At 43.3% G+C, this 20,079-nt stretch overlaps 7 protein-coding genes across 11 annotated transcripts; 4 read left to right on the top strand and 3 right to left on the bottom strand.

Annotated features, from left to right (window-relative positions):
• Positions 1-38: 38 nt before the first annotated feature.
• On the top strand, positions 39-5,521 carry LOC135341194 (mediator of RNA polymerase II transcription subunit 4-like). 2 transcript variants are annotated; one of them, XM_064537706.1, is made up of 9 exons: positions 40-220; positions 279-348; positions 424-478; positions 537-652; positions 772-829; positions 959-1,045; positions 3,464-3,604; positions 5,240-5,297; positions 5,399-5,521. In XM_064537706.1, exons 1-9 carry the CDS (start codon positions 150-152, stop codon positions 5,418-5,420), a joined length of 678 nt encoding a protein of 225 aa, XP_064393776.1. In that variant the 5' UTR covers positions 40-149; the 3' UTR covers positions 5,421-5,521. The 2 variants fall into 2 exon arrangements, with proteins under 2 accessions (XP_064393777.1, XP_064393776.1); XM_064537707.1 differs by lacking the exons at positions 5,240-5,297; positions 5,399-5,521 and adding an exon at positions 4,385-4,600 and having other exon boundaries at positions 39-220.
• LOC135341191 (1-deoxyxylulose-5-phosphate synthase YajO-like) lies at positions 5,499-7,623 on the bottom strand. 2 transcript variants are annotated; one of them, XM_064537699.1, is made up of 8 exons: positions 7,463-7,623; positions 7,192-7,356; positions 6,999-7,136; positions 6,686-6,859; positions 6,469-6,566; positions 6,222-6,409; positions 5,829-6,005; positions 5,499-5,687 (listed from the first exon to the last, which is right to left on the bottom strand). In XM_064537699.1, the coding sequence occupies exons 1-7, from the start codon at positions 7,553-7,555 to the stop codon at positions 5,851-5,853; spliced, it is 1,011 nt and encodes a 336-aa protein (XP_064393769.1). In that variant the 5' UTR covers positions 7,556-7,623; the 3' UTR covers positions 5,499-5,687; positions 5,829-5,850. The 2 variants fall into 2 exon arrangements, with proteins under 2 accessions (XP_064393769.1, XP_064393768.1); XM_064537698.1 differs by having other exon boundaries at positions 5,869-6,005.
• A 58-nt stretch (positions 7,624-7,681) lies between these two features.
• Positions 7,682-9,030, top strand: LOC135341195 (uncharacterized). Its single transcript, XM_064537708.1, has 7 exons — positions 7,682-7,965; positions 8,018-8,076; positions 8,197-8,292; positions 8,446-8,543; positions 8,598-8,681; positions 8,731-8,792; positions 8,853-9,030. The coding sequence occupies exons 1-7, from the start codon at positions 7,790-7,792 to the stop codon at positions 8,878-8,880; spliced, it is 603 nt and encodes a 200-aa protein (XP_064393778.1). The 5' UTR covers positions 7,682-7,789; the 3' UTR covers positions 8,881-9,030.
• A 19-nt stretch (positions 9,031-9,049) lies between these two features.
• Positions 9,050-11,267, bottom strand: LOC135341172 (uncharacterized). The gene is made up of 2 exons (XM_064537673.1): positions 11,148-11,267; positions 9,050-11,090 (listed from the first exon to the last, which is right to left on the bottom strand). Exon 2 carries the CDS (start codon positions 11,080-11,082, stop codon positions 9,136-9,138), a length of 1,947 nt encoding a protein of 648 aa, XP_064393743.1. The 5' UTR covers positions 11,083-11,090; positions 11,148-11,267; the 3' UTR covers positions 9,050-9,135.
• A 70-nt stretch (positions 11,268-11,337) lies between these two features.
• LOC135341184 (PCI domain-containing protein 2-like) lies at positions 11,338-13,715 on the bottom strand. Of its 2 annotated transcripts, XM_064537687.1 has the most exons (17): positions 13,607-13,714; positions 13,511-13,552; positions 13,395-13,442; positions 13,260-13,330; positions 13,142-13,207; positions 13,029-13,070; positions 12,922-12,976; positions 12,681-12,784; positions 12,533-12,608; positions 12,388-12,482; positions 12,272-12,318; positions 12,147-12,207; positions 12,036-12,075; positions 11,912-11,985; positions 11,738-11,863; positions 11,533-11,656; positions 11,338-11,468 (listed from the first exon to the last, which is right to left on the bottom strand). In XM_064537687.1, the coding sequence occupies exons 1-17, from the start codon at positions 13,640-13,642 to the stop codon at positions 11,361-11,363; spliced, it is 1,215 nt and encodes a 404-aa protein (XP_064393757.1). In that variant the 5' UTR covers positions 13,643-13,714; the 3' UTR covers positions 11,338-11,360. The 2 variants fall into 2 exon arrangements, with proteins under 2 accessions (XP_064393757.1, XP_064393756.1); XM_064537686.1 differs by having other exon boundaries at positions 11,738-11,985; positions 13,607-13,715.
• Positions 13,692-18,024, top strand: LOC135341161 (synergin gamma-like). Of its 2 annotated transcripts, none has more exons than XM_064537659.1 (12): positions 13,692-13,839; positions 13,891-13,963; positions 14,042-14,161; positions 14,426-14,699; positions 14,757-14,970; positions 15,062-15,290; positions 15,416-15,496; positions 15,557-16,798; positions 17,200-17,353; positions 17,408-17,470; positions 17,531-17,610; positions 17,688-18,024. In XM_064537659.1, exons 1-12 carry the CDS (start codon positions 13,826-13,828, stop codon positions 17,940-17,942), a joined length of 2,799 nt encoding a protein of 932 aa, XP_064393729.1. In that variant the 5' UTR covers positions 13,692-13,825; the 3' UTR covers positions 17,943-18,024. The 2 variants fall into 2 exon arrangements, with proteins under 2 accessions (XP_064393729.1, XP_064393728.1); XM_064537658.1 differs by having other exon boundaries at positions 13,693-13,839; positions 15,557-16,840.
• A 157-nt stretch (positions 18,025-18,181) lies between these two features.
• Positions 18,182-19,870, top strand: LOC135341182 (uncharacterized). Its single transcript, XM_064537684.1, has 2 exons — positions 18,182-18,705; positions 18,759-19,870. The coding sequence occupies exons 1-2, from the start codon at positions 18,325-18,327 to the stop codon at positions 19,758-19,760; spliced, it is 1,383 nt and encodes a 460-aa protein (XP_064393754.1). The 5' UTR covers positions 18,182-18,324; the 3' UTR covers positions 19,761-19,870.
• Positions 19,871-20,079: the final 209 nt, after the last annotated feature.

The following is a 20,079-nucleotide window of genomic DNA, read 5'->3' as shown; positions in this document are numbered from 1 at the left end:
CTAATGTGGTCACGTTTTGGAGGCGGGGCTTGTTTTTGTGCAAATTGCAAGTTTCAAGCATGCGCAGTGAGATCAAGATGTAGGACCAAACCTGTGCAGCACAAGCAACTTCTAAAATCACTCATCGCAATAATACATATCTACATACAATGGAAGAAGAAAATGAGACTGTTAAAATGAGACTTCAAACTGGTTTAGCTGATTTTACTTCACTAACTAGGTGAGATTCCATTTCATACATGTGTTCAATCTCGTATAAATTAATTATTATTTCCTAGACAACTGCTAGAAGCTGTGATTAGAGAGGGCAAGATATCCGGAGAGCAAAATGCACAATCCGTAACCACTGTAAGTTGATACTATAGGTACAGGATCATCGTTATGCCGAACCGTAACATAAACTTAATTCCACTATTCTCTCAGGTAATTGATAAACTCATTGAAAGAAATTCCGAAATACAAGCTCTCGCAGACACAGGTCAGTCTTACAAATAATAATTTTTGCCACATGGTCTCTATTAGACCCCCTTCCCCAGCCATTGAGATGCGATCCAAGCAAGATGACATTGACAGAGTGGCGGGTGAGCTGGAGGTCAAGGAGAGAGAACTCATGAGCCTTCAAGCCAAACTGCAGGAAGCTGAGAAAATTCTGGTAAATTCTAGTCATTTCAGTACCCTGGATTAACGTATCTTAGTGTTACATTCCATCTTCTCTACGTGTTACTTGTATTCTTGTGATTATTTCCATACTCACTACTGGCCATTCTACAGGAAGAGACCGTGTACCGAGGTAGGCAGAAGCTAGACTCCATATTGACTGCCAAAAATGGTAAGTGCTTGCACAAGTGGTCATTGTTGTATTGTTGGCGCACTTAGTCACTTTAACATGACATTTGAGACATGTTGTTGCAAGTTTAACAGGTCGTTTATCAACCCACTCCCCCCTCCCATTGTGCAGGTGCAGTGAGTCCAGAGCTCCTCATTCGCTACGCCCATCGCATCAGTCAAGCCAGCTCCACTGTCTCCCCTGTTGGATGGCAACCCAGTGAGTGGGTGGAGAGTTAATTATTTGAAGGGGTTTGTGCACTAGGAGTCTTGGTTTCTATAGTTACCTCATGTGTGTGCAGCACACAGCAGGGGTAGAGTGATTGATGTATGTGTCGGTTTGTGTGTGTGTGCAGGGGTGGATCCAGGAATTGTGAAAGGAGGGTTCTAAAAGTGTCACTGAGATTTCACTAAAAAAAGGCTAGACCAGTGCTAATAGCTACTGTAACATAACTTTCATGGCTGTCTGAGAGACCAGGGGGATACTCAAGCCCCAAAGACCACCGTTAAATATGCCACTAGCTGTGTAGACCGGACCATGTGGTGCAAATGTGGCTGATATCCTAGACTAGCTGACTCAGCCAGCCCCCACCCTCTTACATGCAGAGAGAACTTTTTACTGTGTGTCATGACAGTATAGCTAGCTAGCTTGTTCAAATCAGCAAGTCTATTATATGAACTACCTGCATGGAAGGTGGTTCGTACGAACCCAACGAACTGATCAATCTTGGATCCGCCCCTGGTGTGTGTGTGTGTGTGTGTGTGTGTGTGTGTGTGTGTGTGTGTGCATGTGTGTGTGTGTGCGTGCGTGCGTGTGTGTGTGTGTGTGTGTGTGTGTGTGTGTGTGTGTGTGTGTGTGTGTGTGTGTGTGTGTGTGTGCGCGTGCGTGCGTGCGGACACAAAAATTATAATGGTATGTTTGAGCGAACTAGGCACTTTCATGGACTGCTTTAACTCTGCTAATGAGACAATGGTTGAAAAATAATAGACTTGAAACTTGTAGGCGATCTTCGAAGGCGACAAAAAACACTGCATGTTTTTCTAATCGATGCTTTATAGATTCACAATCATTCCCCATAATGTTAAGGTCATTACGAGGTCATTACAGTAAAAAGTTGTTGTGTCCGTCATGTCAACGTACGGGGTGAATGCTCTACTGGTTGCTTCAAATGTTATCGTTAGCTGAGCAAGTATTTGCACATCCTTGTACTAACATTCCTCCCACTCAAACTAAACGTAATCTCGTGTAGTATGTGATGTTTTGTTTTGTATGCCAGTTGCTTTGTTGTTGTGCTCCACTGATGTAGGGGTATGTACACTGATTAGGCCCAGCCACCAGCTTTTCATATATACCATATATGGCATTTTAGTACCTTAATTACTGTTGTTTGGTCACCTTTCTTGAACCGAAAGAATTTTGTTTGGAAACAACTTGTAATTGCTAATTTCAGCTCAGCAATACACCTTCCTACAGACTAAGCAATGAGACCTATGTGTTTGTGTACAAAACCTCCTCTAATTAATTCCTATACACCTATAGACTCGCATTTTACATTGCTTGGGTACTCACTCATGTCTAAGTACAGCCAGTGTTGTCTTGATTAGATAGTACCAGGTGCTTAGCTTATAAAGAACTGCTGACAAATTGTTATCAGCTAGACTACATGACTTGGCAGTTGTCCAGGCCCAGCAAAAATTGATGATTATAGTGCAATAGTTCAAGTAATTACCAGGCAATCGTTAATAGATTCTATATTTAGAGCATACCTGCGGTAGGAATTTAAATCTATATGCAGATCAAACTTGTGGAGACTAGCTATGCAGCATTCACCACGTCCTCAGCTAGTAATTGAATTAATTGCATATCAGCTCAGCCTCAGTCTTGTACTGGTGGGAAGCAGCCACACTGTGTTTGCACGCACAATGATTAGGCAGTGTAGTGTTTAACCACATTCATTCATTGCTAGCATTCCTACCCTCTCTTAGACAATACATTCTTTGCCATATTCTGAGGTGGAGATGCCCTGCCACTGGTCGGGGCATTCTTCACATAGTCAGGACACAACAGAGGTGCTGGTGACTGGCGGTATCAGGTAACGTGACCGTGGGGTGGTCATGTATAATTAACTAGTAAATATAGCTCCTATGAAACTATGTCTGGTATTCTTCATGAGATGAATTGCTCAGGTCGTATTATACTTTCCCTAGAGATCATAGAGATCAACAGGAGACTCATTGTCTTGGATTAGTGGCACATGTTGGTGGTTCTAGTGTGTAAATTACTGACTGTCTCCCTCTTAGTTGTGGTGGAGGTGGTAAGTTGTTGTGCCAACCATCCATTTCTTGCCATCTGGCTGTGGATTCCAGTGGTTTGTGGGCACACTTTTGGGTACTCTCTTGTTTACTGCCTAATGTCAGCTAGGATGTCAATTATGTAGTCACTGTGTTTGCAACATTTTAGTGTGTGGGCTGTGCACTTTTGAATGACCTAGTTGCAAGCCTAAGCATAAACACTGGTTGCTTGATATGTGGGGGATTCCTTACTTGTGCTTGGTTCAAATTCCTGCTGTAAATATTGTTATCCTCTTTGTTATATACCTCGATCATCGTGTGTGCTTTTCTACACTCCCCTCCCCAGATGATCCCCGGCGACCCTTCCCTCAGGATATAGAGATGCGTAGTGGACACCTTGGGAGACTAACGTCTGGGCAGGAGGCGGTGGTAGGATCAAAGGTCAACGACGGCAGTACTGACGTTAGTGCCAGGATGCAGGTAACAGGTGAGTAGGTGTTAACGAGTAATACAACCTTGGATCAAAAGTGGTCCTCTTGACAACTAATGTACTGGCCATTATCTTGGCTCTAGGCTGACATTAACAGTTGATTAGTACATGTTCATAGGATACCATTGTACTTGACAGCTGGGATAGTTGGCTAGCAAGTCTGCATGTGCCCACATTGTTGTGTACGTGTAGATATCTAATTTCAAAGCTTTTATTAGCTGACACACGCTGTCCTCCTAAATGTTTTGACTTTATCATTTGCTGAGTGTGTGTGTTTGTGACAGTTTTGCCTAGTCTGGTAAACACTTATCATTCATGACTCCCACTCAAATATCCCACCTCTTTTTGTGTTCCCCCAGAGACTGGGTGTCTCAGATATCCCTCTGTCACGCATGTCGCGCATTTCATTACATGGTTCGTTGGTTACACTCAAAACAAATTAGCAATAATTAATTGTCATATCTCACAATCTCCAAAACCTAAGTTTACTTTAGCACCCTAAGTGTTCATTCTAGCCTAAGAATATTGGTAACCTGCTTAACACTTGAAATTAATTTTTGTCTGCCCTCCATTGGTATACCCTGGAGACGCAAAAATTGAAAATTAATCATTTTTTGATGGGATTAATTTGATGGCTGTGTGGGTGCAACTGTACGATAGCCTTTGTATCACTTATTCTCAGGTGGGCAGCCTTGTATGCTTCTCCTTAGATATATTACCACAAGAATGTGTAGCTATCAAAGCATTGCATGCTTTGCTACCGACTTCCTGTCTCAGGCTGCATTAGTATGGCTGCCACAACTATAAAGGATGCATTCTCAGTTCACAACTCATACCTCAATTTATCAAAAAACTGAGAGACTGTTAACTCAAGACTAAAGTTGCATCATGACCCGAGTAGACAGTGCTAGAGTAAAGAAGTATGCCAAGATGGCCTACACTCGATTCGATATGTGTGTCTCCACACTCTTCTCCCCGTTTGCTGGAGTGCTATACACTGTCTCAGCCCTAGAGAAGGAGCCAAAGAGATCCAGAAGTCGTGCTGACAGTCGTGCCAGCAGCAGTCAGAGGTCTAGTAGTCGCTCAAGTCGAGAACAGAGTGAGAGCAGAGCTAGCAGTCGAGCCAGTAGCCATGGCAGTGAAGTGAGGCCTTCAAGCAGAGCTAGTACCAACAGTGAAGTATTTTATAGCACTTATGTCTGAACCTGTGTGTGTGTGGGGACAAGAAAAAGACTTGCATTCTGCATGGAGCTGTGACAAAGTGGGTCTAAAATGGATTCTGCTCGATTCGACAAACTGAATATTGCAGTTTGAACTATTCCACTCGTTACGATTTTGAACTGCAATTGTGTATGAACTTGTTTAAGTACAATAGCACAGTCTTTGAAATATACAATATGTATCTGTGTTCCTTTTCTACATTTATTTTGTTCACTTTTGTCATTAAACAACTGTTACATTGTTGAACTGATATAAGAGCCATTTGGTCTGCCATGTGGTCTGCCATGTGTCTATGAACCTGTGTAGTGTTTCCCCACATCAGTTGGGTGGAATGCATGTATTGAGACATTATGACTAACATTGTTAGCAACCAGTTGATGTGGTCAGACACACTCTTCCTCTCCTGTGCAGGCTTCAACCACAACAACAATAATCCTACAGAAGGTAGAGGCTTCCAAGCAGCCGGAAGGTGAGTCCACATTCAATGTAGCTATGATGTACAGTATGACATCAATATACATCCAGAGATGCTTATCATAGAAACCACCCCCCTTCACACACCTCCTATAGGGCTACGAGGAGCCTGAGGTAATGACTGAGGACACCTCTGACTCATCATCAGATGAAGGATGAACACTCGTAGACGCAAATTTGAAAAAAATGTCTCTAACAGTGTAAAAAATTCAATCCAATACATTTAAACAATGAAAAAATGTCTCTAACAGTGTAAAAAATTCAATCCAATACATTTAAACAATGTTTCTAGTAGCGCCTAGTGCTCTCTGCCTCGCTGCAATCTGGTCACCATCTCGTAAGGGTAGGGAGGTGGCACACGGCTCTTAGCATTCAGTGTCTCCAACTGGGAGACAAAACATAACATAACCGTCAATTTAGCTATATATACGTACGACTAACAGTACATGATTGTTATGAAAAGCTTTTCAACAACAATTAATTCTTGGAAGGACGTAATTGACTTTGACCACCTCCAGGTAGCTACCTTGGGGAGGGATATTGTGATGTTACAATTTTGGCCGCACCTCTTCCTTGGAGAGTGTGAGGGTGGCTGACCCAATATTCTCGTCTAGCTGTTCCACAGTCCGTGCGCCAATTACCACTGACGACACGGTAGGCTGTGCCAGCAACCAGGCAATGGCCACTTGAGAAACAGTAGCATCTTGTGCATGTACATGTGTGAATTTATATAAATGACAATATTTGTAGCAGCTAGAAACTGTAAACTACATGGGTATATGAGCACCTCAACTAGATAGTTATGCCTTGAGGGGGTGTAGCCGCAGAAGTATACATGATAGCTATTAATGACAAGGCATTTAGAGGTGGATAGAATTAACACTTTGGCTTAAGCCTAATTATAATGAGCTGCACTCACCGTGCACAGTGGCAATGGTCTTCATGGCTTCAATGAGCTCCCAGTACTGCTCATTGTCTGCATAGTCTGAGAGACTAGGGGATGCCTGGTTGGCCCTCGTTGCCTTGTCCTTCTCCACCCATGCAAGACGGGAATTAGAGTCACTTGAAGGAGATTCTCCTCTCTTGTACTTGCCTGTTAAGAGGCCACTGTCAGTGTGGGTCAGCACAGGTCAAATGATAGTTACGCAAATAGCTGCACAACCCACCCTTTCAGTGGGCTCCATGGCAACATTGCAACCCCCTCTATCTTACACACCTCCAACAGCTCCCACTCAGTGGACCTACACAGCAAGTTGTACTGGGCCTGTAGTGAAATCACAAAGTTGTCCCAGCACCAGTCCAAAACAAAAGCATTCTAAAGTCTAAAGCTCATGGAGACCATGGGCATAACCTGAAGTCTGGTATAACCTTCAGCAAATGTACCTGGTTGCTGACAATTTTTGTGAGCCCCATTGCCCGTGAGAGGTCAATGATCTTCTGGAACTGCCACCCAGTGACATTGCTCACTCCAATATAGTGGACCTTCCCAGTCTGCACAAGAGTATTGAGCGCCCCCAATGTCTCCTCCAGAGGTGTACCTGTGTCCCAGCAGTGGATCTGGAGGCGAGATCAGATTCACTGCTATAAAGAGGTTTAACTGTATGAGCTTAGACTTTTAATCGGTATCAACCTGGGTGTGTTAATTTAAAGTACAATATGAGCACCTAAAACAGCTATCTAGGTCACATGTTCTCACCTGGTAGAGGTCAATGTAGTCAGTGCGCAGTCGACTCAAGCTCTGCTCTACCTCTGTTATGATGTGATGGCGGGAAAGCCCTCGTGCATTCACATCGTTCTTGTCCATAGGCCCCCACACCTTTGTAGCCAGAATGATCTGTGTATATGCGTGTTGGTACATGAATCAATGTTTCAATGTTTCTAAAACCAACTTTTGATCTCAAACTAGGGTGTTTCTCCATCCACCGTCCAATGATGGACTCGCTCACTCCAAACTGATACACATCTGATGTATCAATGAAATTACCACCCAGCTCCAGAATGAAGCGATCCAACAGAGCATGAGAACTGGCCTCATCACACCCTGGCCGAGAACCCTGCATATAGAAGCAAAAGGAGAAGCTTTTATCATTTAGACAGCTTAATTTGTGTGCTTAATTTGTTATTTTAATAAGCATACAGTATGCTGTGCCTGCAACTTACATCTTGACCAAAGGTCATGGTCCCCAGGCATATTGCAGACACTTTGAGACCACTATTGCCCAAATATCTGTAAGGAATTTTCGGATCTTCCATCCTAGTCTTCCTGTTGATGACCTGTTCCACTTGCTGAGATGATTAGAAATTAATTATGGTGATTCCCCTGGGTAATTCCCTACATTGTAGGGAATTACCCAGGGGAAGGCGACAAGTACAAGAACACGCCTTCTAGCTGACTGGACAAGGAAAACCCTGTGCAGCACACACCAGAAACAGAGATCTATATAGATATAGAGCTAGCTAGCCTTGAGCTTGCACCATCAGATAAAAATGAGCTACTCTAGAGCCAAAGTTGTTCACTCCAGTACCACCAGTAGCAGACCCAAGGCCAGACAACAGAGCAGGCAGTACCCAGGAAAACCCATGCATGCCATGCCTCCTGCCAGTGAAGATTCTGGGCAGTTGCAGGAGGAGGCCCCTACTGTTGGTGAACGTAGCTTGGAAAGGTACATTGCATGTGAATCATGGAATGACGTAATATTACTATCAATTCTCCAGCCGTGGAGCTCACTATGTGCTGACTCCCCAGTCCTCGAAGAATTCTAAGCTGAAGTCGAGTAAGTGTCATATAAGGAATGTCTTGGTACCTATACATTTCATGTTAAACAGTAACTAAAAGCATATCCACTGACTGCTTTGAATGATGTGCTCATTGTTTGCATCTGTTTCTTGTATAGCTGCTCAGACGGAGGTGGAAACGTATAGACAGCACAAAAAGCAAAAAAGGGAGAGGGTGGCTGAGATGCTGCATGAGCAGAAACCAGAAACCCTAGGTGAGTGTTTCTAGTAAAACCACTGACTACCTCAACACCATTCCAAGTAAATTACAGCTGTGAATATAATTATACATTGCTATAATCTTCATACACTCCTGCTATAATACATGAATTTTTGACACTTTACAATGCATTGTTGTATGTTGCTAGGTGGGGTCAAACTAAAACAGAATGAATTGGGGGAGCTAAGAAGACGACAGGAAGAGCAGCAGAAAATGGATGCCAAATTTGAAGCCGTAAGACAAAGGGTAAGTGTAATAATGATCATTCATTTATTCATCAATGATATAATTGTGCTTCAGCAAAAGCGAGAGAAGTACCAACAAGAGAAGAAGCAAAGAGAAGATGAAGAGTTTCAGAGAATGAAGCAAGTGCAGAGAGAAAAGGTATGTTATCTCATGCTGTATATTTACATCCCATGGATACGTATAATAGGGTGAGAGGCTCAAAGAGAAACAGGAAGCCCAGCATCTAGAGAACCTAGAGGAGATAAGAAAGTGAGTTCAGAATAATTATTACTATAGCCCATGTGATCCATGGTTGGTTATCTACTGCAGGAAAAGACTAGCCCGGTTTGAAAACTAATGGAGAAAACTGTTCACTTATAACCTGTTTCATGCATTACGTCTACTGTAACTAACCAATCCTTATGTCCTATATGTAGCTATGTTGACATCACCATGTTTTGTATCAAATTTTTTGTATTTGTGCAAATGAATTATTGCAAAAACCAGAGTGCTAATACATGTATATATATAGTTCAGATACAAGAATTTGATGATTGGATCAAAAAATCTACAAAATAAATACACACTTTATAATTAAAAAACAACCTGAGAATCACTTGTTATTGGGATTGTGACAATGTTTGCAGAGACAATTCTTGCAAGGGATTCCTTTAGAGAAACACGGACATTTTCCTTTGGCACATACTTTTTCAGGAAACATCACATTGTTGGTTCCACATCTGCACCTCCAGCCTTCCTCCGAGTAGCCAGGTGTTCGTCTCTTGCGGGGAGTCGATGGACTCTTGGTGGGAGTCTTGGGGATTGAGGGAAAGTGAGGTGGCTTGAGGGGAGACACTGTTGGCATCATGAGGGGATATCGTGGGCCTGGATGCGGCATAGGACCAAACATAGGGGACCCACCAGGCCCAAAGTGGGGTGGTGGCGGTAGAGGATGAAAGTGGGGAGGGGGATGGTACATCGGCGGTGGCCGGAACAAGAGTCTATCAATGTATGGCAAAGGGTCTTCACCCTCCAGCTTCTCGAGTACTAATCCAGAGAGGTCATCTGGTAGGGGAGGCTCGTAGATGGCTGTGGGGGTGGGAGGAGGTGGAGGAGTGAATGGTACTGAAGGTTTTGCTTCTGGTTTTTTGGGTTTCACGATCTTGATCTCTTTGGACTTAGTCTTGATGTCCTTGGACTTAGTCTTGATGTCTTTCGATTTTGTCTTGGATTTTGCCTTCATCTCCTTGGATTTTGACTTGATCTCGCCAAGAGCCACCATGACTTCCTGAGTGATAGTTTTGTTGATTATGGCCATACTGCGTCTTGCCTTTATTCTCGGACACATGGGACTCCATAGTCTTTCTCGACTTCCGTCTTTGCTCTGCTTAAAACTGAGAAGGTCTGGATCATAGTCAATACTGTAATGAAACACATCTTGTTCACAGCTCTGCTTCAAACTAACACCATCCGGTGATGATTGAAGGAAATTGTCATCAAGACAGGAAAAGGACACACTGAAGAAGTCTTGGTCAAATGAATCAAGAGCCAACTTGGATCGTAGAATGTCTAGTTCATTACCTTGAGGTTTAGTATCTGACAGACTCAAAATGTCCACTTCTTCATCTTCTCCAATTCTCTTAATGTCAGAGAGTCGCTGGATAGTTCGTCGTCTTTTGGGAAGTGTTTCTCCGGATGGCGTAGACTGAAGGGATCTTGTTCCTAGTACGTTTCTTCGCTTTCTTTTTCCTCGGAGACTGCTGATCCGGTGTGAAATCAAAGTGGGTTTGCGTGGGGCACGTTTTTTCCTATATGTTGGAGTATTTGTCTCTTGAGAGGAAAGTTCAGAACTTAGATCAAGAGCAAATTTCGGTTTTAAAACACTAGAAGATGCTAAAGACGTCTGTTGATCCTTCTTGGGAGTGGCTACCCTTGGAGTGAGGTATTTCTGAGGGGGTTTGATCACGAGGACCGAGCGAGACACTTTAACACCTTCATGAATCTCACGCAGAATCTCAACAATCGGATTGTCATTTGCATTCTGTAATGGACTTTTTTGTATGCTGTTTTTGATCGATTTATCATTGCTTAGATTCTCAACATCTTCATCGACTGAAGAAGTTTTTTCGATATCCTCTTCCCCATTTTGTTCTTGGGCACTCAAGTTCTTGAGGAGCATTGGATCACTATTGACTTTTTCAACTAATACGTAGCACATGTGTTTGTAGCACTCCACCACGATTCGTAGCTGAGCCTCAACAACCAGTCCATTTCTGTCCCTACACTGACGACACTGAATCTTGAGTAGGGGATCTTTGAACTGACACTGGCAACAGTAACAATGTCCACAGGGCAACGATATCATAGCATCTTCCAGGAGACCAGCACACGCACAACACGTCAGTAACTGTCGAAGGTACGGTAGCAGTCGAGAGAGGTCACAGAGGTCATCTTCACGAGTCGGTGACATATTCCATATTTGTTGTAAGATAACACTCCATATTTCAGTGTACACCTCTGTCGCCTTGGCTCCTATGCTGGAGGACTTGGGCAGAGGCATGATGCCACCTAAAGAAAACAGATCACAAGTTTATTTAACTGATCATGGACATGAATACTACTTACCTGTTAACTAAATCGATCCAGAATGGTGTAGATTTGCCCTAAAAGGGTGCCTTTAGTTAGTGTTTATATATTTCTATATACAGCCCATTTGAAACTGAAACTGAGAATTACCCGCACCTACACCTCGAAAAATAGCTACTTTGATTCGAAGCACACCTCCCCTTTGCAATGACAATAATTATATTGACAATCAGGGCAACAAAAATTAATGATTTAGGTGCATGTTTGCTGTTTAAGAACAGTCGATACAGTAGGAAAAGGATTCTGTTTGCTAACTACCAGTTTCTGATGTTGATGGGAGATGTAACCTCGAATGAATGCCTGCAGAACAACAACCACACAATAAACACCACACCTGCTGCATGCTATTGCACATCACCATCACCTTGTCGATGAGGTTAGCCAGGATGCACTGGACCTCATCCACATCCATGTCTTTCTCCCCAAGGGAGTGCAGGGCTCCTAGGAACCCAGCCAGAGGCAGTTGGAAGGTTCCCATCAATAGATACCTGCAAGAGGGTATCAAGGGCCATGATATATAATCTGCTATACATAATAGGTTCAACTTTTCTTTAGAGCTGAATACTTACACTTTCTTGAAGAGATTTCGGTAGGTAATCATCTTTAGCTTCTCTAGTATGAGATAAACACGATAGTGAATGAAGAATGGTTCATGATTCTTCATGCTCTTGGCCAGCAAAAGGAGGTTGCCTTGACTACAGGGGGTGGTATAAAGGAAAGCATTTAGTGCAATTTGTACATACCTAACGGCTTTAGAGATGTCTTCAAACTGGAGCAATTTATACTTCTGGAGCAGTACTCGCTGAGGTAGGTGACCCTGAGAAACCATATCGTTATACATGAAATGCTGAAGTCAGATTCACTCACCAGCAATAGCTTGACAGGTACTAGGTAGGTGAGGATCAGTCTGTGGGGGAGGGGTGGGGGATACAGTGACTATGCATGTGGGGGGTAGTTAATATCAAATAATGTAATTACCTCTTGTTTTTTCTGGCTGTAATATGGCAGTGATTAAACGCAAACTGCAGGTACTCGGCAGCTAATATATGGAATTTGGGTTATTGGAATGGAGAAATGGAGAAATTATTTTTGCGCTGACTTACCTTTTTTGAATTCACTGTCAAACATTGCCTTTTTCCCTACAAAATACCTGCACCATACAACACTCAGATGACTCTACATACAGAGCAGTAATAATTTATGTGTGTCATTTCCTCACTTGTATGTGACCAAGTCAGCCATACTGAACTGATCCTTAATGTCTGAACTGTCAATGGCTCTAATGAGAGGCTTACACAAGTGAAGTTTGTTGATCTGTGTAGACAATTAATGCATCTGACAAGATGGGGAGGGGGGGAGGTTACCTTGAAGTAAATTTTCATGAGTTGGTTCACTAAAGCCAGGGTGCCCCATTTTTTGGAATACTCCAGTGAAGTTCGACTGAGAGGAAAAAAGAATATATCTCTCCACAGTCCCCTTGCGCACACACACACACACACACACCACACTTACCTGTCACTGACACAGACTCTAAAACAGGACATGATAGCGTCTGCAGCTTTCTCTAGCATTTCCCCTGGTTTGGCTTTCCCTGTGGGGACTAGGTCCTTCTCAGCCTGGAGAGGGAGAGGGAGAGGGAGAGGGAGAGGGAGAGAGAGGGAGAGGGAGAGAGAGAGAGAGAGAGAGAGAGAGAGGGGGGGGGGGAGGGGGAGTAGGTGGTAAGCTGATGCAACCTGCTGGAGTCTCCACTTACTCTCAGAGCAAACAGTCGTAGGTCCAGCACAACCATCTTGAGTACTGGCAGAGCCCTGGTGAATGTACATATGCATTGACTGTAAGTATGACACCGGGCAAACGTACCAATTCTCCTCCTTTTGTGCTTGAAGAGCCCTCAGAAATGATCTGATTCACGTTAAGAACCACTAGTATACAAATGTATAACTAAACACAGTATTACACCGACAGTTGGATACTGCACTACTATTGTCTGACAGGCACACATCTCCTTGACGTCACCCATCCTCTGAGCACCCACCCCCCTGAGGATTAAGAGACGCTGAGCGTTCAATTATATTTAGGGGGTGGTATCACCTGATATGAGCAGCCACCATTTCGTCAAACGGAGGCTCCAGATACGCTTGACATTTGTTCTCAAAATCATCCTGCAGTAATTTGGATGGAATTGAGATCGTACTTTGTATGCAGTAGCAACACACAATTACGCACCTGTAATCTGGGGTTCTGAACATGTGGATGTCTAAACGATACCAGTTCCTACAGCAGAGTACACAATGAGCATATAAATCCGCTGTACAATCAGACAATGAAATCTATGAACTCACAGCAAGTAAAGCACCATCACAGGCCTGCAATGCACGCTCAACCTGAGGGAATACAATAAATGTGTACTTACTAATGTGTATTAGAGCTCAACATACGTGCTGCAGGTAGGTATTTATAGTTCCATACGCCATTCATCAGTCCACATGGAGAAGCTCACATTCCAAATGGAAAGCAATTCTTATAAGGTCAAAGGTTAAAGGTCCTTTGACCCTTCATCGCATCAAGAGATCAGAGATAGATATATATATATATATATATACGTACGTACGTACTTATAGTACAGTACAGATCGATCCAACACACACACACAGAGAATGAGTAATCAATGGTGAGTGTTTGATAGTCAGTGAGCCCACTTTATAGCTCTCCTTTGCCCTAGGGTGCCTGGCTCCAACCCTCAGCAGTGGGGCATGCCTCCACCTGTAACTGCCTCTGTGAACCAACCCAACCAGGTACGTATGTACGTAACCAGGCCCTACACTTGTTTTGTCTACCTCTATTTTGTTTACTCTGATTTGTTTCATGTCTAGGGGTGGGGTGAGTGGCAGTCTATGCAGCAAGCCTCTGCCATGCATCAGCAACAATTTCCACCCGGCCAGCCGACTGGGTACCATAGTAACCAGGTGTACAGGCCCCCACAGCAGCCAATGGTAAGCTCAACTAGAGCTTCTCCTCGTCTTTTAGTTAGGACCAAAGATGTTTGTTTGAGGGTCATGAGAATTACTATAATTATTTATACACTTCATGACACTGCATAAATAGTCGTCTACTTGTTTGCTATCGATCTCGTGTCAGTATTTATCTGTACGTTTGCATGGCTTCACAAATGTACCTTGCTACCTCTTCTCAATACAAGAGTAGGATTATGTGGAGTTGAGGAACTGTTTAATTATACTTCTTGTCCTCTTGTACAGAACCAAGCTACTTATATTCAGGAGCAGCTGGCCAAAGCAAGGGAGGAACAAAGAGTGAGAGAAATGGAGCTACAGAAACGAAGGATGCGATCAATGAATGTTGCCGAAGCTAAACCACCCACCTCTATTGATAGTCTCATTGGCTTGTCCGATATGTCCCCCTCTACCAAAAGGCGTCCACCAACCCAGCAGAGACCACCCCCCACCAACACTGCACCTCAGGTCGCACAGGTCAAGCCACGTGCATGGACTATGGACACAGCAAACTTTCAAGGTACTGTACCATAAAATAGTTAATTAATGTTGCTATCTTTATTTATTTTGTATGCAGGCGTATTCAGTGTGCCTCAAGAGATGGGAGATGACAGTTTTGGAGAGTTTCAGGGTCTGCCCCCTCCATCTCAGCCATCTGGAATGGGTGTGGTTCCGACCAGCTCGTATACACGTCCTATTCCCTCAGTGAGTGGCGGTTCTCCTGTGATTGGTGAGAGGTACCGTTCCACCAGCTCACCACACCTCCCCAGAGTGCATCCGCAGCCAGTCAGGTCAGTTACACACATACACACACACACACACACACACACACACACACACACACACACAATGACCAAGGCGCTCACTCTCTCACCCCTGTAGTTCCACTGGTCTGATCCCCTCTGCCTTCCCCCCACTCTATATGGAGGTGTACAATACCTGCCTCGTGGATGGATCCTTAAGCACAGAGCTCCTGTTCCCAGTGCTAATGTCCAGTCACCTTCCCAAGATTCTCCTGGGGAAGCTGTGGCAGCAGGTCAATAGAGAGACACCGGGAAAACTCTCACAGACTGAGCTGTTTGTGCTACTGGGTCTTATTGGGCTCATACAAGTAAGCGTTTCCAATGGCTAGTTATTTGTTTTACTGTATGCTCTATTATTGCTGGGTACATGCTCATGTGTTGTGCTCGTATCATGTATCAGTGATATAAAGTGTTTGTTTTTCATTCCGTTCAGGCTGGTTGTCCCAACCCAACATTTACTGACTTACAAAATGCACCAGCTCCTCCTGTACCTGTGATGGACAAAATGAGAAAGGTGTGAGCTCAAACCTCGATCAGTCCATACTTTATGTACACATACTGTACACCTCTGCAGGCCCCTCTTCCTCAACCAACAACCACCCACAATGATTTTGAAAGCTTTCAACAAGGGTTCTCTGTTCCAACAATGCGCACTGGTATTCCATCCTCCAGTGGTATCTCTAGTCAGTCTTCGAAATCGTCGTTTGATACCTCCAAATTAGTTTCATCTCTGAGTACCTCCACCCTCTCCCCTCTGGTGAATACTTCACTTTTAGACTCAGTAGCACAGCAAAATGACAAGTGCAGACCTATTAAGACAAGTGCTGAAGTTCCTAGTAGCGAATTTGGAGAGTTCAAAACTGCCACTACCTCTGCGGGAGTCTTTACTGCTCTCAAGACAAGCACTGCCGTTCCAACTATCTCAAATAGCAAATTCGGAGAGTTCCAAACTGCCACTACCTCTGCAGACAAGTATGAAGTCTTTGATGTTCTCAAGACAAGCGCTGAAGTTCCAGTTATATCAAATAGCGAATTTGGAGAGTTCAAAACTGCTACTACAGCAGACAAGTATGGAGTCTTTGATGTTCTCAAGACAAGCACTGAAGTTCCAGTTATATCAAATAGCGAATTCGGAGAGTTCAAAACTGCCACTACCTCTGCAGACAAGTATGGAGTCTTTGATGTTCTCAAGACAAGCACCGAAGTTCCAGTTATTTCAGATAAAACTGTAGGCTTTGGAGAATTTAATTCAGGCAATTCGCAGCCAGTTATTTCTAGAGTACTGACAACAAGTATTGCTACACCGTCTACTTCAACATTAAGTGGTTTTGGTACCTACCCATCCTCTGGAAATCCCTTAGGGGAACTCGATACATTGGTAACGAGCAAAGAACACACTGTCAATGCTGAGTTTGGTTCGTTTGTGTCTGTAAGCATGTCGACAAGTTTTGCTAACTTCAACACCTCTTCATCAAATACTGAAGGTTGGGCCAACTTTACCCAAGCCCACCCACCCCCTACTACCACCCTCTCTCCTTTGGACGGCCTACCCACCCTTCCGCAATCGTCACCCGCAGTCAGCTCTGCTCCTGTAGTAGCGGTTCATTTCGAACCCTCCGCTGCCATGTTGGACTTAGTGAAACCTGAGACAGAGACAAAACAGATGAAATCACTCACTGGACTTGAGATTTTAGATGCAGAGATGGAAGCCCGTCTTTTAGCAAAAGACACCTTTACTCGATCATTGGAGGACAAGCTGTTAGTTCCTGAGAATTTGGACAATTTTGGTGTCTTTGAGGCGTTTGGTGGGGTACAGGTAAACAGCGTGCCTAGTCAGGAGAGTGTCACTGAGTCTGAAGTAAGTATGAACTAATTAATGCTTGCCAGGGTGTCATACAGGATTTTGAAGTAGAGGGGGGAAATAAGAAAAGTAACCAGAAAATTTTGCTAAAAAAAGGTCAACTGTTATTTCATAGTATGTAAAATTGCCAGCTATGGACCCTCAGTCAGCAAAAAAGGGGGGGGAAATTGGAGATAGGGGGGGGATATCCCCCCTTTCCCCCCCTGTATGACACCCTGCTTGCAAATAATTATAATTATACTACACAGTAAGTATTCCCTATAAATATGTGTCATATACATTATGTACGTATGTGTTGTCAATTTTGGCAATTTGTGGATGTCTCAAAACTCAGTTCTGTCATTCTCTACCTTCAGAAACTGACCTCTGATCCATGTGAGGTGTGGAGAAAGTGCCTGTACAAGTGTGGAGAAGTGCTGGAGGCGTGTGTGGATGTCATTGGGGGTGTCGAGGAAGCAGGGCTGAAGGAGGAGATTGCTGGGTCAGAGGAGGGCAGGAACAAGCTCAGAGGTATCAAAGTTACCATTGCAATAAGTTGTTATTTAGTTGTGTGCATTTGTGCAGGTATTGCGGAGGTCTACCGACTGTCTAGAAGAGTGTACTCATACCTCAAGGGAAAGGAACCAGGTGATACTCTCCACATGTACTGTATGTACAGTGTATTGCATGCTCTGTGCATGTTTACAGGTGCTGAAAATGCTGAGTACACTAGATCCGTTCAAGCTCACTGGGCCTCCCTCATAGCACTGCTGCCCAACAATGTTATGGTAAGCTCTATACAAAGATTTCTGTAACTCTTAAGTGGTAGCTGTACTTCTTCTAAATAATTTTCTTTCCCCCATAGGAGGAGCTGTACTCTGAAACAACACCCACTGAGGAAGGAGTAACTGACGTCAGCGATGTACTCTCAGACTCAATTTCCAAGTGCTCTCTTTGTTTGGCTGGCAAGAGTGTTAACATCGCAGCTAGGAACTCGTTAGATAGAAAAGTGGAAGATTATCCCCTAACGTTGTTGTTCCACAATGGACAGACTTATCATGCTAGCTGTGCTAACTTTTGGATTAATGTTGTGCAAGAAGAACTCCCTGTAGTGGCTTGATTTTTTGTTTTGTGAATGTTTTTAGAACAACATTTTGATACTATAAATTAATATTTGTTGCCCAGTGAGTGGGCAGATCAAAGCAATCCAGTGCTCTGTATATGGCCTGTCGTACCTCCCATGCCTCCTCTGCTAAAGCCAAGCCAACTTAATAACATGTTTCAAGGACCATTCAATTTATAGACCAGCTGCTAGGCCTGTAAAAATATGTATCTCAAGGGAGAGTGGGTGTTTTGACTGTTAGAGAAATTGTTAGGCTTCCCAAACGTACCACACTGGGTAAGTTGTGGTACTTTGTATCATGAAGTTGAATGGCAACACGCAATACATTGGTCACCTGAGCTGTTTCCTATGGATCTATCTATAACTTGGTGAATACTTGATGGCAAAACTCAATTGTATTAGATCTACAGCTGTCTGCCAACTGATTTGCATTGTGGTAGCTGGAATATGTTTGTCGCTCTTATACAGCTCAATGGTCGGAAACATCTCAATATTGAACACTCGAGATCGAGAGGTACGTTGGATCTACCCAGCATTGGTCCTCGATGTCCACTACAAACACGACCACTCTTATCCCTTTCTTGTTACTGACAGAGAATCACCTGTTGATGTGGTCATTCGAGCTGTCTATTTTGATAACCGAACTCGTGAGGGACATAGTAATTCAACTGTCTTTTTATTGGATGTTCATTCCGATATATTGACATATAGTCTCATCAACGGCTGTGGAGTAGCTGGTTTCAGAGCAGACACATATAAGGTGGCTATTATTATGTTGCGTGTCTTGACGTTATACTCTCTTCTCTCTGTTAGATTCGTGATTGCCTTGTGAATGCATGGCTTCGAAAAACTGGTATTTTCAAAGACAAAAAGTTGACTCATTGGTGCATCATGCTAGACTGCTTTGACCTGCCAGTAACTCCAGGCAGCAAAGCCTATGTTTTTTATAAGCATCAGTCTGTACAGCACGTTCAAAGAGGACAGTGGTTCTCCACAACCCATCAAATTCACCGGATAATCTCAGTCGAGTCCCTCAGCTATGTTGTGTTTCCATCTCTCATGAAGCCTGTCAAAAGAAGCACTGACTATCCGTTCAGCGTAACTGTTTGCAGAGGACCTGTGTTTGGTGTGCCACCACTATTTAAAGAATGGCTTCATTACCAGAGAACAATTGGAGTCGATCACATCTACCTAATAGTCGAGGAATCATTTATACACAATAATGGACTGGAATTACCCGAAGTTGCTAAAGCGCTGCATGAAGGATATTTAACATATTCTGTGTGGGGAAGTCCATTGGACGATGTTCGCAGTTACTATCACTCTCAGCTGCTAGCCACCGAAGATTGCTTGTATCGATTACTTGGTCAGTCTGACTATGTTTTTATTTCGGACACTGATGACTTTTTCACTCCTGTTATGTCTAAAACATCGTTGCACTATTATGTTGACAGATGGTGTCATCAGAATAAAACTTGTGGAGCACTGAATATGAGATGGGTTCAACGTCACTTGGAGTGTGGACTGAAAGGAGAAATACCACCTAATGGAAATATAACAAGCGTCCTTGCTTCAGAAGTCAAACATACCCATGATATTCATGGAGTACTGAACTACAAAACAATACATCGAACGTCATCAGCCGCTGATATTCTAGTGCATAAGCACGGGATAATTTTACCTGGATTTGACCATGTACTGTTACCTATAAATAATGCTTATGTGTCTCATGTTCGTAAGCATACAGTTGAAGAAGGAACAAGATGTGCACTTAGCAAAAGCGAACGTAATAAATCTGTTAGTTGTGTTTGTTAGTTTTATCAGTACATGCACATCATGATCATTATAATTATAACAATGATGTAGCGTATATAATTATGATTATGATGGGCAGAGTGGAAGTGTATACTGCTTTTTTTTTGACATTCACTGAAGGAAGTACATATACAGAGGGTGCTAGCTAGTATTATAATTATGTCATAAAAAGTTTCACCAAAAAACTTATGAACACTATAAAACAACAATCAATTTCGTTAATTGAGCGTCTGTTAGTTCCTTGAGCACACGCTCTCTGTGTGTACTATATTTTACATAGTCTAAAGTCCCATCTTGCACTCCACAAAACGTCTTTACT

Source organism: Halichondria panicea, chromosome 9 (genome assembly GCF_963675165.1).
Source record: "Halichondria panicea chromosome 9, odHalPani1.1, whole genome shotgun sequence".
NCBI classification, from domain to species: domain Eukaryota; kingdom Metazoa; phylum Porifera; class Demospongiae; order Suberitida; family Halichondriidae; genus Halichondria; species Halichondria panicea.
This window is presented reverse-complemented; position numbering and strand designations above follow the sequence as displayed.

What these genes read in the sequence shown, in the direction of transcription:
- LOC135341194 (XM_064537706.1), top strand. Translation starts at nt 150, where the DNA reads ATGGAAGAAGAAAATGAGACTGTTAAAATGAGACTTCAAACTGGTTTA. An exon ending in GATTTTACTTCACTAACTAG is followed by an intron (nt 221 to 278) that starts GTGAGATTCCAT and finishes ATTATTTCCTAG; the next exon opens with ACAACTGCTAGAAGCTGTGA. An exon ending in CCCTGTTGGATGGCAACCCA is followed by an intron (nt 1,046 to 3,463) that starts GTGAGTGGGTGG and finishes TCCCCTCCCCAG; the next exon opens with ATGATCCCCGGCGACCCTTC.
- LOC135341191 (XM_064537698.1), bottom strand. Translation starts at nt 7,555, where the DNA reads ATGGAAGATCCGAAAATTCCTTACAGATATTTGGGCAATAGTGGTCTC. An exon ending in ACTACATTGACCTCTACCAG is followed by an intron (nt 6,860 to 6,998) that starts GTGAGAACATGT and finishes TCTCGCCTCCAG; the next exon opens with ATCCACTGCTGGGACACAGG. An exon ending in TCACACTCTCCAAGGAAGAG is followed by an intron (nt 5,688 to 5,868) that starts GTGCGGCCAAAA and finishes TTTGTCTCCCAG; the next exon opens with TTGGAGACACTGAATGCTAA.
- LOC135341195 (XM_064537708.1), top strand. Translation starts at nt 7,790, where the DNA reads ATGAGCTACTCTAGAGCCAAAGTTGTTCACTCCAGTACCACCAGTAGC. An exon ending in GGTGAACGTAGCTTGGAAAG is followed by an intron (nt 7,966 to 8,017) that starts GTACATTGCATG and finishes TCAATTCTCCAG; the next exon opens with CCGTGGAGCTCACTATGTGC. An exon ending in AACCTAGAGGAGATAAGAAA is followed by an intron (nt 8,793 to 8,852) that starts GTGAGTTCAGAA and finishes TATCTACTGCAG; the next exon opens with GAAAAGACTAGCCCGGTTTG.
- LOC135341172 (XM_064537673.1), bottom strand. Translation starts at nt 11,082, where the DNA reads ATGCCTCTGCCCAAGTCCTCCAGCATAGGAGCCAAGGCGACAGAGGTG.
- LOC135341184 (XM_064537686.1), bottom strand. Translation starts at nt 13,642, where the DNA reads ATGGCGTATGGAACTATAAATACCTACCTGCAGCAC. An exon ending in TGTCAGACAATAGTAGTGCA is followed by an intron (nt 13,071 to 13,141) that starts GTATCCAACTGT and finishes AACGTGAATCAG; the next exon opens with ATCATTTCTGAGGGCTCTTC. An exon ending in TACCTGTCAAGCTATTGCTG is followed by an intron (nt 11,986 to 12,035) that starts GTGAGTGAATCT and finishes ATGGTTTCTCAG; the next exon opens with GGTCACCTACCTCAGCGAGT.
- LOC135341161 (XM_064537658.1), top strand. An exon ending in GGCCCCCACAGCAGCCAATG is followed by an intron (nt 14,162 to 14,425) that starts GTAAGCTCAACT and finishes CCTCTTGTACAG; the next exon opens with AACCAAGCTACTTATATTCA. An exon ending in CCTCAAGGGAAAGGAACCAG is followed by an intron (nt 17,471 to 17,530) that starts GTGATACTCTCC and finishes GCATGTTTACAG; the next exon opens with GTGCTGAAAATGCTGAGTAC.
- LOC135341182 (XM_064537684.1), top strand. Translation starts at nt 18,325, where the DNA reads ATGGCAAAACTCAATTGTATTAGATCTACAGCTGTCTGCCAACTGATT. An exon ending in TCAGAGCAGACACATATAAG is followed by an intron (nt 18,706 to 18,758) that starts GTGGCTATTATT and finishes TCTCTCTGTTAG; the next exon opens with ATTCGTGATTGCCTTGTGAA.